This window comes from Papio anubis, chromosome 9, assembly GCF_008728515.1.
Source record: "Papio anubis isolate 15944 chromosome 9, Panubis1.0, whole genome shotgun sequence".
NCBI classification, from domain to species: domain Eukaryota; kingdom Metazoa; phylum Chordata; class Mammalia; order Primates; family Cercopithecidae; genus Papio; species Papio anubis.
The window spans coordinates 95,349,647-95,363,302 of NC_044984.1; the positions used below are offsets into that span (position 1 = coordinate 95,349,647).

Genomic DNA, 13,656 nt, shown 5'->3' on the forward strand with positions numbered 1-13,656 from the left:
TCACCTGAGCACTGTGTACTGTACCCAATGATCAGTCTTTTATCCTTCACCCCCTCTTTTTAGCCCATTCTATTAGATAACTTATCAAAAATCCCAACAAATTTGGTATAGATTTCCTTCCTTCCTTCCTTCCTTCCTTCCTTCCTTCCTTCCTTCCTTCCTTCCTTCCTTCCTTCTTTCCTTCCTTCCTTCCTTCCTCCTCCTCCTCCCTCCCTCCCTCTTTCCCTCTCTTCCTCTCTGTCTTTCTTTCCTTTCTTTGCCTGCCTTCCTTCCTTCCTTCCTTCCTTCCTGTCTCTCTCTCCTTCTGTCTCTCTCTCTCTTTCTTTCTTTCCTTTCTTTTTTGTCTTTCTCTGTCGCCCAAACTGGAGTGCAGATCTCAGCTAACTGCAACCTCTGTCTCCTGGGTTCAAGCAATTCTCCTACCTCAGCCTCTTGAGTAGCTGGGATCACAGGAACCTACCAGCACGCCCAGCTAATTTCTGTATTTTCAGTAGAGACAGGGTTTCACCATGTTGGCTAGGCTGATCTCAAACTCCTGACCTCAGGCGATCCGCCCGCCTCGGCCTCCTGAAGTTCTGAGATTACAGGGTGAGCCACAGTGCCTGGCCAATGTTATTTTTTTCTACAAAAATTCCTCCCTCCACTGTAAGTAATTTGAAAGCTTGAAGTGCAGATAGTCATCCTTAGCTGCTGGCTACTTGACTTCATGAGCGGGGTCCTCCTATGTTAGTAATATTTTGTTAATAACATGTGCAGATGTATAGCCGCACTCAGGTGCCCTTCCTACCCTCTTTTCTGCCAAAAAAAAAACCCCAAAAATCCCACCAGATGAAGATTGCATTTACTATACTTTGTATCCTCCCAAAGCTTGTTTTTCCTTGTTGTTTTTTGAGGAGCTAGGGAGAAGGGGAATGCATCAATGATGATGTTCTTTAATTTGATTCTGTTGTGATCATTGGAGAATCTAATTCCAAAATCTTAATTGATCTTATGTTTTCATTCACCCTGAACTGAGCTGATGGTTAAACTGGGAAACTAGTAAATTTCTCTGAAAATCCTAGTTAGTTCAACTCTATGAAATTTAGAGCTCAGGTTCCCTCTCTTTATATGCTATGTCGTGTGATAAATAAAAGAGTAGTTGATACATTTTGATGGATTTACTCAAATGCATGTGCACTCAATGAAGTACAGTGTGAGAACTGACCTCCAAAGAAATGAAAATATCGTTCCTCAAAAATTACCTGTGAGCAAGCTTATTGGCAGTTCTTCTTTCATTACACAGTTGACATGGCATTTGGATTCACCATGATTTAGATTGCTCCCTTGTCACATTAAAATCCTTGTCACTATAAAATCCTGGTACAACAGTTTAGCCTGTATTAATAGTTCTCAAACTCCAGCCAGCATCGGAATCACCTAGCAGCCTTGTTTAGGCACAGATTTCTAGGCCTCAGCCCCAGAGTTTCTTGTTCAGTAGATCTACAGTGGGGATAGAGAATTTTCACTTCTAACAAATTCCCAGCTTCAGCTAATGCTGCTGGTCATGGGATCATGTTTCGGAAACCATTGGTCTGTATAATAGGCCAAGCTCTATCTTGCCATTAAATTAAGGATTTAACTGACTATGAGAGGGGAAAACAAAAACCAAAATCAAAGAAAACCTGAAGGAAACAGCAAGGTGAAGAGATGTTTCTCCCAACTTTGATGACCAAGTGGAAATATCAAGTTTGTATGTGATATTGTTTCAATCTGTTCAGTGAAATATATTCTAGATTCTAAAAAGAATGTAGGGTGGGAAGAGGTCTTATTCTTGTCTGGATTTGCCAAGTCATCTAAATCAGTATATGTAAAACAGAGCACATTGGGATCATAAAACCTATAATGGCACTGGATGACTTTGGGCAAGTTCCTTCACTTCTCTGAGCCTGAGTTTTTCACGTTTATAAAGCGATATTAATTTCTACCCTGTATGGTTTATGTGAGGTTTAGTGCCTAGTATGTAGTTGATGTGCATGAATAGTATCTATTAGTAATTATTACATGTAATATTTAGAAGGAGATCCTTATGCAAAGATATAAGGGTATTCTTCTATTCTTCCCTTTGTGCTTCTGAATTTTTTATCCATCTCTAAGTCTCTCCTTTCTTCTGTCCTCTAGCAACTAGTCCACTAACTCTGTTCTGATTTTATCTGCCAAGTAGTCATTTTCTCCATTTATATTCTCTATACAGGCATTGGCTCTACTTCCCACACAGTCACCTAATTTAAAACCTAAGGGTCCAGGTGTGGTGGCACACACCTGTAGTCCCAGATACTTGGGAGTCTGAGGCAGGAGGACCACTTGAGCCAAGGGGTTCAAGCCTAGCCTGGGCAACATGGTGAGACCCCATCTCTAAAAATGTAATTAAAAAAAAAAACCTAAGGGTCATTTTGAATGTTTTGCTCCCTCATCTAATCAGTCTCCCAAATTCTGCAGGTGCAGATGAATATTTCTAAAAGTCCATATATTACTCTTCCTTCCCACTGCCATTGACTTAGCTGAGCTTCCATCACCTCTTGCCTAAACATCAGTTTATCTTCCTGCCTCTTTTCTGACCACTTCCAAACTCTCTTCTGTTCATCTCCTAAGTAGCAAATCTGATTTATGTCACTTGGTGGCCACCATAGAGTGATCACAATAAGGTTAACAGCCTTAGCTTAATTACAGCCCTTTATAAACTATCCTCACCCATCTCTTCCCTCCTACCACTCTTTGCTCCATCCATATTGAACTACTTACTCATCATTTCCAAATACATGTTATGCTCACGTGGGTTTTTGTGCTTTTGCATATAGTGGTCCTTCTGGAAGATCCTTTCCTTTATTGTTCACCAAGGTGGTGTCTACTCAGTCCTCAAAACTCAGTCCATATTTTTGCCTTTGCCCAGGTCAAATGATCTCTTTTCTGCTTTTCCATTGGGATCCTATGGCCTCATCACCCTGTGCTGTAATCTATGATGTATGTGTCTAGCTCCCTACCTGGGTGATATTTGAAGACAAGGATGACTCATTCAATTCTGTATTTCCAGCACCAAGCACATAGTAGATGGAGTGAGTGAACAAATGAATCTCCACATAAGTGTGTAAGAATTGGAGTAGGGAGAGAGGAAATCACAAAGAAAAGAATCATAGAAAAACCAGGTCTGCCTCAAGCGTCAGACACAGCCTTGGGATGAAAACATTTGTTCAAACAAGGGTGGGGGGGGATGAACAATGAGGGCTTAAAAGAAAAGAGTGATAAAAGGAACTATAGAATCTCAAAGTTTTATGGGATATTAAATGCCATCAAGTCCAACCACTCATTAGACACTTAAACTTCTGCTTTTCTGGAGACACTAAACTCCCTAGCCCATCTGTGGGCAGCTGTGACTGTTATAAAATTCTTCCTTATAATAAGCTATAATCTCTGTCTCTTTAACTTTCACTCTTTGATTGGAGTTCTGCCCCCTGGATAGATAAAAATAATCTACAGAGCAAAAAGGCAAAGCATGTGAGAAAGACTGTGAAATATAGGCAAAAGGGCTTGGCACTTAGCAGCTATTTGGAAATTCAGAGTTGAGGAGAATGAAGTTCTTACACCTAAGGGCTAGGGAAAATATTGTTGGAGGTAAAAGAAGACTAGAAATCGAGAGGAGATACAAGTGTGGTGAGGAAGTTGACTTTTAAGAATTAATTCTATATTATAAGTCTCAGTAGATTTTTGAGGTGTTTGTGTCCTAAAGTCCTTTGGAATTGATGGCAAAGCAGCTGAAGAGAGTGGTAATGCTGGAGAATCCAGTGTGGGAGTCAACGGCATAGAAGCCATGACCTTAGCCAGGGGAGTGTATGGAATTTCCCTGGATGAGAGGTCTAGAGTTAAGAGAAGAGGGCCTGTGGCAATTCCTTTGAAAATCTGCATTGATGGAATAGGGGGGACACCTGAGGAAAATGAAAAAGAACAATTAGGAAGTAGAAGGAGAATGAAGAGAGGGTAGTGTCAAAGGCACCAGCAATGAGATTCCACAAGGAGGGCTGTGCTTCAGCTTCTGATGATCAATCAGAGATGAGAATCAATTCTGGATATTTAGAAATTTCAGTAATCTCCATGACAGCAGTCTCCGTGGAGTGGTAATTCTCAAATGTGTGTCAGGATCATTTGGAGGGCTTTTAAAAACACAGATCACTGGGCCCATCCCCAGGGTTTCTGATTCAGTAGGTCTGAGGTGGGGCTCGATAATTTGCACTTCCATCAAGATCCTAAGTGACGCCTACGCTGATGTTACTGATCCTGGACCACATGTTGAGAACCATCACTACAGAGTGGAGGATAATGGAAAACAAATTACAGCCAGTGGAGGAAGGACGAGGGCTGGATGAATCAGAGGCAAGGAGGGTTTGCTGCTACTTTGATAAGTTTCATGGTAGAGGAAGGAGAAAGAGGGGACAGGATTTAAAACAGGAGCCAAGAGGAGGAAAGCAGAGGAGACTATGACCTTATGGCCCATCACATACTCTCCGTGTGTGCAGAGGAGAAGTTTTGAGTGAATAAGAGCTTGAGAAATCCTTCTTTCTAAAGCTGAAGGAACAGCTTACAAAATACTAGTCTTTGGCCTGAAAGCATTGATGCTACTTCTAGTGCGCAAATCACAACTGCAGAAGAATTTAGGCATTGGAAGGTACTAGAAGACTTTGGGCCAAGCTAAAGGAAAAAGAAATCCCAATGAAGGTACTTGCTTCAAAATGGCCTCTCAAAATAGGCTTCATTGCATACCACATAGAATTAAGTCTGATATCACTGGGATGTGTGACTTTCTGAAGCCCAGGGTATGGTGTACATTTTAAAATCCACGTTGTCAGAAAATGTTGCATCTACCTTAACTCTTCATTTCACGTTGGAACAGACTGATTTAGATGATGGAGAGTGTCTTTTTCTTTGTAGCCAGCTCTGATATTCTAAATTAAAGACCATATATACAACTTGCCATCTAGTAGTACATCAATAATGAAACACTGACCTCCAGTATCCTAAAATTCCCCTGTCATATGAAATATGGATATTTAAGTTAGCTTGTAGTTTCATTTATGTAAGTGATATTTAATTTTATTAATCCATGAAAGCATCTCTGAAACAAACCTATTTCCTAAGAATAAATGAATTAATATCATCGCTGATAATGTGATCTGTTAGAAACATAATGCTATTATTATAATATTCTTTACTGGGGAAAAGGAGGTGTCTTCAAAGTAGGCCTGCTTCATTTAATTCAGTCTGATTAGGTTATCATTAGTGTACATTCCCTCCTGGGTTATTAGTGGCTCAAGGGAAATGGCCTTTCTTCTACTTCCTCAGGGTGTGCCCACAGCATGCAGGTTGGCACTCTGTACATTGTAGGCAGTTTATAAGGTCTCCTGACAGGTTAGCATGTTGGGAGCAAGATCCTTTGCACATATAGTCTGTGCTTTATATCCTTACACTTCTCACTAAATCTGGGTAGGATTATCGGTCCCCTTGTAGAGCTGGAGGGTCATTACTGAGGGCTTCAAAGCAGATCACAGTACGAACCTTCTGCCAAGACCAAACTTGGGAAGCCATTGCAGAGGTGGCAAGTCTACACCCATTTGCTTATACTGCATTGTCAGCTCTTCCCAGGTACCCGGGATCTCACCTATCATGAATCAGCAACAGGGAAACCTGAACTTACCATCAGAACAGCTTTCTATAAAAATAACTCACCCCGTAGTCCAGACGTTAACTTGACAAGTTAAGGCCAGAAATGCCCAAGTGTCTGATCCATTTCCCCTTGTTGATTTGCCTGTGTAGTCTGTAAGAGGGCTTTTGCTCAGTAAATGGCAAAAATGGAACAAAGTGACAACATACCCAACCAAAATCAATGCTAAATCATTAAGCCAATGTTTTCTCTTTTCTATTCCCTGTTGGTGGAGGCTTCATTAAGTAAAGTCTATACTATAGTCCACTCCTATACTGAAGAGACAAATGGGGTGCTTTCTGGTTAGTTGGTTTCTAGACTTTAACATATCTAAGTAAATTTCAGGGTTAACTATTTAGGGATGTTTATTAGGTGGGGACACAGACCTCAGTCTACAAGGGAGAATCACAGATTTTGAACTTCTATTGGGAAAAGAACAATCTATATAAAAGTTCATCATTATTGTCACCATAATTTTCTTCATCCTAGAAACTATCACTCAATCAAGCCCTTTGGTCATCCAAGGCATTGTGTAAGCACTTGATATCCATGATCATGTTTAATCTTTTACCATTGCCTTATTCTATGGATTCTGTTGGCTCATAGAGGTTTAATTACTTGCTCACCAAGGTCTATAAAACTGGAATATGAATCATCAGCTTCCAGCTGACTCCAAAGTCCATCATTGTATACTGAAGGTTATCTATCATTGTATACTAGAGGTTACCTAACATTGTATACTAAAGGTTATTAATTCAAGTTTGAATTAATCACATAAGTGACATAATCAGGATATTATCACCCAAATCACCAACAACATGTAGTATCTAAAGAATATCTGGCTGATCATCATTTTAGAGATGAGAGCACTAAAGTTACGTGAGGAAAAAAGGCTTGTCCCAGGCCACACTGATGTATGACTGCAGAATCAAGAGTCCAACTTGAATCTTATGCTTTCCAGCTTAGTGGCTTTTGCACTATGTGCTTCTGTCTTGCGTGACTGAAGGGGGCCCTAAATGAAGTCTGAGTGTGGCAAAGTTTGGAGACAGGAATGTGTTTGTGGAAGAGCAGACTAGGGGAGCACTCACTCACTATCCTGCCACAGAGAGGTAGATTCTTGTTCCCAGAGCCACCTAACTGGGAGGTGAGAACAGCGCATGGAATGGCAGCCTTGACTGTAGGAGCCTGGCTAGCTGTTGCCAGGTCTTGAGGAGAGGATCAGACCAAGAGTGTTTTAAGAGGTATATTCATTTCCTATTGCCATCATAACGCATTGCCACAAATTTAACAGCATAAGACAACACAAATGTATTAGCTCACAATTCTGTAAGTCAGAGGTCAGGGAGGGGAGGCTCAACTGGTTGGTCTGTTCGGGGTTTCCCAAGGCTGCAATCAAGGTTTTTGTCACCTGGGCTCTTATCTGGAGGCTCTGGGGAAAATCTGCTTCTGGGTTCGTTTAGGTTGCTGGCACAATTCAGTTCATGTAATCAGAGGACTGAGATCTCCATTTCTTTATTGGCTGAAAGTCTTTCTCAGCTTCTAGAGGCTGCCTGCATTCCTTGCCTCCTAGCTGTTTTCATCTTCAAAGCCAGCAACAGTAGGTCAAGTGCTTCTCAAACTTTGAATCTCTCTGATTCTCCTTCTGCCACATCCCTCCTGCCAGAGAAAGTTCTACTTTTAAAGGTCTCATGTGGTTAACTTGAGCCCATCTGAATCATCCAGGATGCTCTCCCTGTCTTAAGGTCGGTAACCTTCCTTACATCTCCAAAGTCCCTTTTGCCATGTAACATAACATCTTCATAGGTTCTGGGGGTTAGGGTGTGTACAACTTTGTGGGGGAAACTCTGGTAACCAGAAGAAGACACAAACTGCTGACCATGTTTGAGTGTTTGGTTTAGTCATAGTGAAGTGCACACAGCATGTACAGGCATGTGTAATGGAACCTGGACAACATGCTTTGTCCACCTGCTTCTGCTCAGGCTCCCCAGTGAAGGCCAGTTCACACCCTCTAATCTCCATGCCCAACCAGTGTCTCGGGGATTTTATTTATTTATGAGATGGAGTCTTACTCTATTGCCTAGGCTGAAGTACAATGGTGCAGTCTCAGCTAACTGCGACCTCTGCCTCCCAGGTTCAAGTGATTCTCCTGCCTCAGCCTCCTAAGTAGCTGGGATTACAGGCACACACCACCATGCCTGGCTAATATTTGTATTTTTAGTAGAGATGGGGTTTCACCATGTTGGCCAGACTGGTCTCACGCCTGTAATCCCAGCACTTTGGGAGGCCAAGGCAGGCAGATCACGGGGATTTTATTTTTAAGATGTTCTTTTTAATGTCTTTCTTCCTCCACAGTTTAAAAAAAAAAGCCCAGTTCCTTTGCTTTCCATCACTTTTATGTTAGTCCTGTGTGGTCCTTAAGAAATTATTAATAATGCTTGCTATCTGTCTGGCAGCTTCTCCAAAGCATTTCATACTCACCATGTTTTATGAGCCCACTAACCACTCTGTAAGGTCAGTAAGATGATGATGATGATAATGATGATAATAATATTGTTACTATTACCTCTATTTTATAACCTTGGAAAAGAAGGCTCTGAGGGGTAAATAACTTGTGGAAGGTCATACAGCTGAGGCGCAAGACAGCCAGGTTTTAGGCACCCCAGTTACAAATCTCAGCTTCCTTTTACCATGCCAAGCAGCATCGTCTTGCCTCCTTCTCGCTTCCTCTTTTTCACATATTTCAATTAATTAATCATTTTAATTATCCTGTTCTACTCTCTTTTCATCATCTCCACATTTCAATTAAATTGTGGTGCCACCAGCTGGCTGCTGAAGGCTGCCATTTCACTCCTGTAGAGTAGTTATGCCTGACTTTTTTTTACATTTTTATTTGTTTTTATCCACATTAAGCACTGTACCCAGCTGGATTCAATTCATAGTCATTGCACGCAGAGCCCAGATTCTGTGGGAATGTGAATTTTACAAAGTGTGATCTGATTAGTGCTGCAGACTGGAGATGTGTGGGAGGTAAAAGCTCTATAATAAAAAACCTTTGGGCCAATGTCCTCTTTCTTGAATGAGTTTTAAGGCAATCAAATGAAATAAAGCCAAGAACCATGGGGAAGGCCACCAACTTAGCTGAGGAAGTCTAATTTATGAGTCCATATAAGGACTAAATCATTGAGCATAGACAAGTGATAGATGCTGGTGAAACACAATTAACTTTGAATTAAAAAGCAAAAAACAGAAATGTTAAGAGGCAAGCTGGTTGCTCGATTTTTTATTTTTGGAAAAAAGAGAAAAACAGTAATAATAGCCAGCATTTCCTGTACACCAGACAGTTCTAAAGACTTTATATGTGTATTAATAAGTTCATCATCACAACTCTATGAATTGGGTATCATTATCATGCCCATTTTATAGATAAGGAAACTGAGGCTCAGCAAAGTCAAATTGCTTGCCCAAGGTTCTGCTGTTAATATTAACAGAGCCAGGATTTGAATCTAGGCATTCCAGCCCCGTAGTTCATGTTGTCACCTACTGTGTCATGCTGCTTCTCCAAAGCCCATCATCTCACTATATTTTAAATATACTTCTTTTGGGGCGGAGGGTTTTCTTTGGGAGGAGAGTCCTACAGCCACTGTGAGATTCTTTTCAGTTTGACCCTTTGGGAGTTCTGAAGAAGGACAGCCACCACCAAGCAGAGTTGGGGTCATGGTGAGGCTGGAACAATGCTGAGAATAAAGGAGATAGTAAAAGAGAAGTTTACCATTATTTTTTAGTTTGGAATTGATTGGTTACATAAATAATATCATCTTCAGCTGAGAGTTTCACTGTGATGGTTAATTTTATATGTCCAACCTGACTGGGCTAAAGGATGCCCAGATAGTTGGTAAAACATTATTTTGGGGTGCGTCTGTGGTAGTGTTTCCGGAAGAGATTAGCATTCAAATCAGTAGACTTAGTAAAGAAGCTGATCCTCCCCAATGCAGGTGGGTACCATCCAACCCATTGAGTGGAACTAGAAGATGGAGGAATAGTGAATTTGCTGCTGCTTGAGCTGGGACATCTCTCTTCTTCTGCCCTTAAACATCAGTGCTCCTGGTGCTCTAGCCTTCAGACTTGGACCAGGATTTTCACTGTTGGCTCATAAGATTCTGGAGGGCTAGAAGTCACGCAATCTGCAGTTTTTAAGAAGGAGGCCTAGGAAACCTGATAGCATAAGTCCCATTTCTGGTCCAAAGGCCTGAGAACTAGGAAGGCCAATGTCCAAGGGCAGGAGATGATGGATGTTCCATCTCAAGCAGACAGCACATTCACCCTGCCTCCACTTTTTTGTCCTATTCAGGTCCTCAATGAATTAGATGGTGCCCACCTGCATTGGTGAGGGCCAACTTCTTTACTAAGTCTACAATCTCAAACACTAATGTCTTCAGGAAACAACCTCACAGACACATCCCAAAATAATGTTTGCCAGCTATCTGGGCATCCCTTAACTTAGCCAAGTTGACACAGAAAATTAGCCATAACATTCACTGAAAAGAGTACATTGCCATGTAAACATATTGTTTTAATTAGGAAAAAAATAAAGCATGACCAAATTCCTTGTGTTTTCAGTTAATAAATTTAGAAGATTTTTTTTTCCAGTAGTATAGACACTTGAGGTAGTGCTATCATTTTAAAGTTTGGTGTGGTTTTTGCTCCTTCTGGTGTTTTTCTATGAACAGTGATTGGGAACTGTTCACTTGGAAGCCAGATGTTTTCATCAGCAGAAGTCAGTGGAACTGAGGAACCAGGGAGACAGCCAGAGAGAAAACTGTGGCTGAAAACCACTTTTAGAATACTGTTGTTTTCATTGACTTGGCTTCATTAGAGGGACACATGTGTGTCACCACGCCCTAGGAGCACCATGAGAACCATGGAGCCAGCTTAAAAAGAGATCTATGAAAGCCAAAAATCCTGCTGCCTGCTGAGAGGCTGCTGGGAGAGGTGGGAGAGGCAGGAAGCAAATCATGGCATGGAGCTCTCTGTGCACAACCCCCAGGATACATGCCAGCACCCCCTCCCCAAAGTTAACTACAGCTAGAGCTCTTCTCTGCCCTCAGATGTTTTCCAAACACAAAATGAATTTTTTAGAACCTACAGAATGTAAGTTAAGGTCTCTGCTGCTTGCTTAAGGGACTGTTGGAATCCTTTTCAGAGCTTTCCAGCCTTGTTAGGACTGCTTGGTCATTTATTATTGGCATGTGGGTGGACATCTAACTCACAGCTGCTATTTCACAAACAGTAATAATATTGAGGCCACTTGGTGAAATCAGAACAACACTAGAGTTCTGGCTGTCTTTCCATCTAAAACAAGGATATCATGAGTGCAGTGAGAGGGCCTGGAATGTGTGGTATGATACTTGTGGCTCTGTGGAGACTTCCCTCCTGTGTTTCAGGGTGATGCTGACATGCTGTACCCTTTGGTCTTGCCTTCCATGTACCACAGGATCGATAAACAAATAAGCAGGTTTCGGAGATGGTTACCTAAGAAGCCAATGAGGCTGGACAAGGAGACACTGCCAGACCTGGAGGAGAATGACTGCTACACTGCCCCTTTCAGCCAGCAAAGGATCCATCAGTGAGTATTCCATGTTAAAGCCCCTGTCTTACTAAGGATGTGCAGCTGTAGTAAAGCCTCACCCTGCATGCCTTTGATTGCTGGGCATGAGGAAGGAACAGCGTAGTGCCCTTCTCCCCTAAAAGTCTCGTTGAGTGTTCATATCCCTTTTATTTCAGTCAGGGGAAGATAACTGCTGTAACCAAAAATCCCTGCATCCCAGTGGCTTAAGATGATACAATGCTTGCTCATGTGTGTGTTGGGTAAATGATCTTCTCCACAGAAAGGCAGTGACCCAGGCTCTGTCATTCTCATTGCTCTGCCAACCCCCTGTGCATGGAGCCCCCTGCAGGCTCATCTGCATCCAGCCAGCAGACAGGAGGAGTGGCCTACACCTTTTCCGATCCAGCAGAGAGAGGGTTTTTTGTTTTCTGGTTTTTGTTTTATCTTGGTTCACTTCTCAGTTCCCCTTTCTTCAGCAATTCACAGGGTTGCCTTAGGAAAAGCCACATCACCTGGCAGGCCACTTGCTGACTCGTCTGTCAGACTGTCTCAGAATAGTTATTTGTCACTTTTGACATGTGGGGAGGAAAAACAAGTTGGCTAAGTAACTGAGCCTGTGAGGAACTGAAAAAATGAAAGAGAATTTACTCTGAAGCTTCTGAGATGACAAGAGATGATGGCTGGATGCAGGGCAGGGCAGGCGGGAGGACAGAAAAGCCTGCCGTGTGCTGGAGACTGTAAACACAGCCTCCAGTGGGGGCAGAGATCAGGTCGGCCCCACCTTCCTTGCAACAAGATCAGGAATTCCAGACCCTCCTGCTCCAGCAGTGGTGACAGCCTCAGTAAAAATGACTTATCTGAAGGGGAAGAAAGGGGTGATAGATTTAAAAAAAAAAAAAAAAAAAAAAAACTTGCTGATTTTGTGAGAAAGTAAGCCAGGCCGAGTATGGTGGCTCACGACTGTAATCCCTGCACTTTGGGAGGCAGAGGCAGTCAGATCACGAGGTCAGGAGTTCGAGACCAGCCTGACCAAGATGGTGAAACCCCATCTCTACTAAAAATACAAAAATTAGCTGGGCGTGGTGGTGTGCACCTGTAATCCCAGCTACTCAGGAGGCTGAGGCAGGAGAATTGCTTGAACCTGGGAGGTGGAGGTTGCAGTGAGCCGAGATTGTGCCATTGCACTCCAGCCTGGGTGACAGAGCGAGACTCAAAAACAAAAAAAAACAAAAGTAAACCAAATGGCAGTTTTCAAGAAGTTGCAGGGAGTGCCAGGTGGGGACATATTTCAGCAACGGAAAATCAGTTAAAGTCTGTGGAGCTCTGCAGGGCAAAGGGGAAAGGAAAAATCAAAGAATAGATGTTCTGCATCAAAAATGTGTAATAGTAAGAGCAGTCTAATGCAGGGGAAGCAATTCTGTATGCCTCTGAAATAGCCGAACTGATCCCCACAGGTCAGATTGAAGCCAACCCAGCTGCAGTATGTGAACATTTGAAAGGGTCATTGAAGCAAACATGAAATTCACAGACTGGCCTCAAAATCTTAGTTCGATCCTCAAGAGAAACTGGGAACTGGAAGGGACATAATGTTAATTCAGAGATTAGGGTGTTTTCTTAAGAGAAAAAGACAGAAAAAAAAGCTGATGTGTTCCCACACTTAATTTAAACCCCTACCATGTCTTTCTTGTTCATCTTGGAAGTTTTTTAGACAATGAGTTGTTTCCCTAATTCTTCTGGAATGGTGACTGGTTTACAGGCAGATTTTCCCTGTGCTTCTCACCTGTTTGATAGAGTGCCTAGCACAGTGCAGAAGGGTATCAGAAATTGTGGATGATGGATGGATGGATACACTGATAGGTTGCTGGGTGGATGGATGCATGGATGGATACATGGATAGGTCACTGGATGGATAAGTGGATACATGGATATGTCACTGGATGGATGGATGGATGGATGGATGGATGGATGGATGGATGGATGGATACATGGATAGGTCACTGGATGGATGAGTGGACACATGGATATATCCAGATGGATGGATGGGTGGGTGGGTGGGTGGATGGATGGATGGATGGATAGTGTGTATGGATAGGTCACTGAATGGATGGTTGTGTATATACATGGATAGTCACTGGATAGATGAATGGATGGGTGGGGGGTGGATGGATGGATGGATGGATGGATGGATGGGTGGGTGGGTGGATGGATGGATGGATGGATGGACAGTGTATATGGATAGGTCACTGAATGGATGGTTGGGTATATACATGGATAGGTCTGGATGGATGGATGGATGGATGGATGGATGGATGGATGGAGGATGGAT

General features: G+C 42.4%; 1 protein-coding gene across 5 annotated transcripts in view; it reads left to right on the forward strand.

The window, feature by feature from the left end:
* The window catches only part of ANO4 (anoctamin 4), a 406,193-nt gene that overhangs the window by 263,373 nt on the left and 129,164 nt on the right, over positions 1-13,656 (forward strand). For all 5 annotated transcript variants that reach the window (XM_021922815.2, XM_021922816.2, XM_021922817.2 and 2 more), the window contains one exon: positions 11,217-11,348. In XM_021922815.2, coding sequence (XP_021778507.1) covers positions 11,217-11,348 — 132 coding nt within the window. The remainder of the gene's footprint in view (positions 1-11,216; positions 11,349-13,656) is intronic.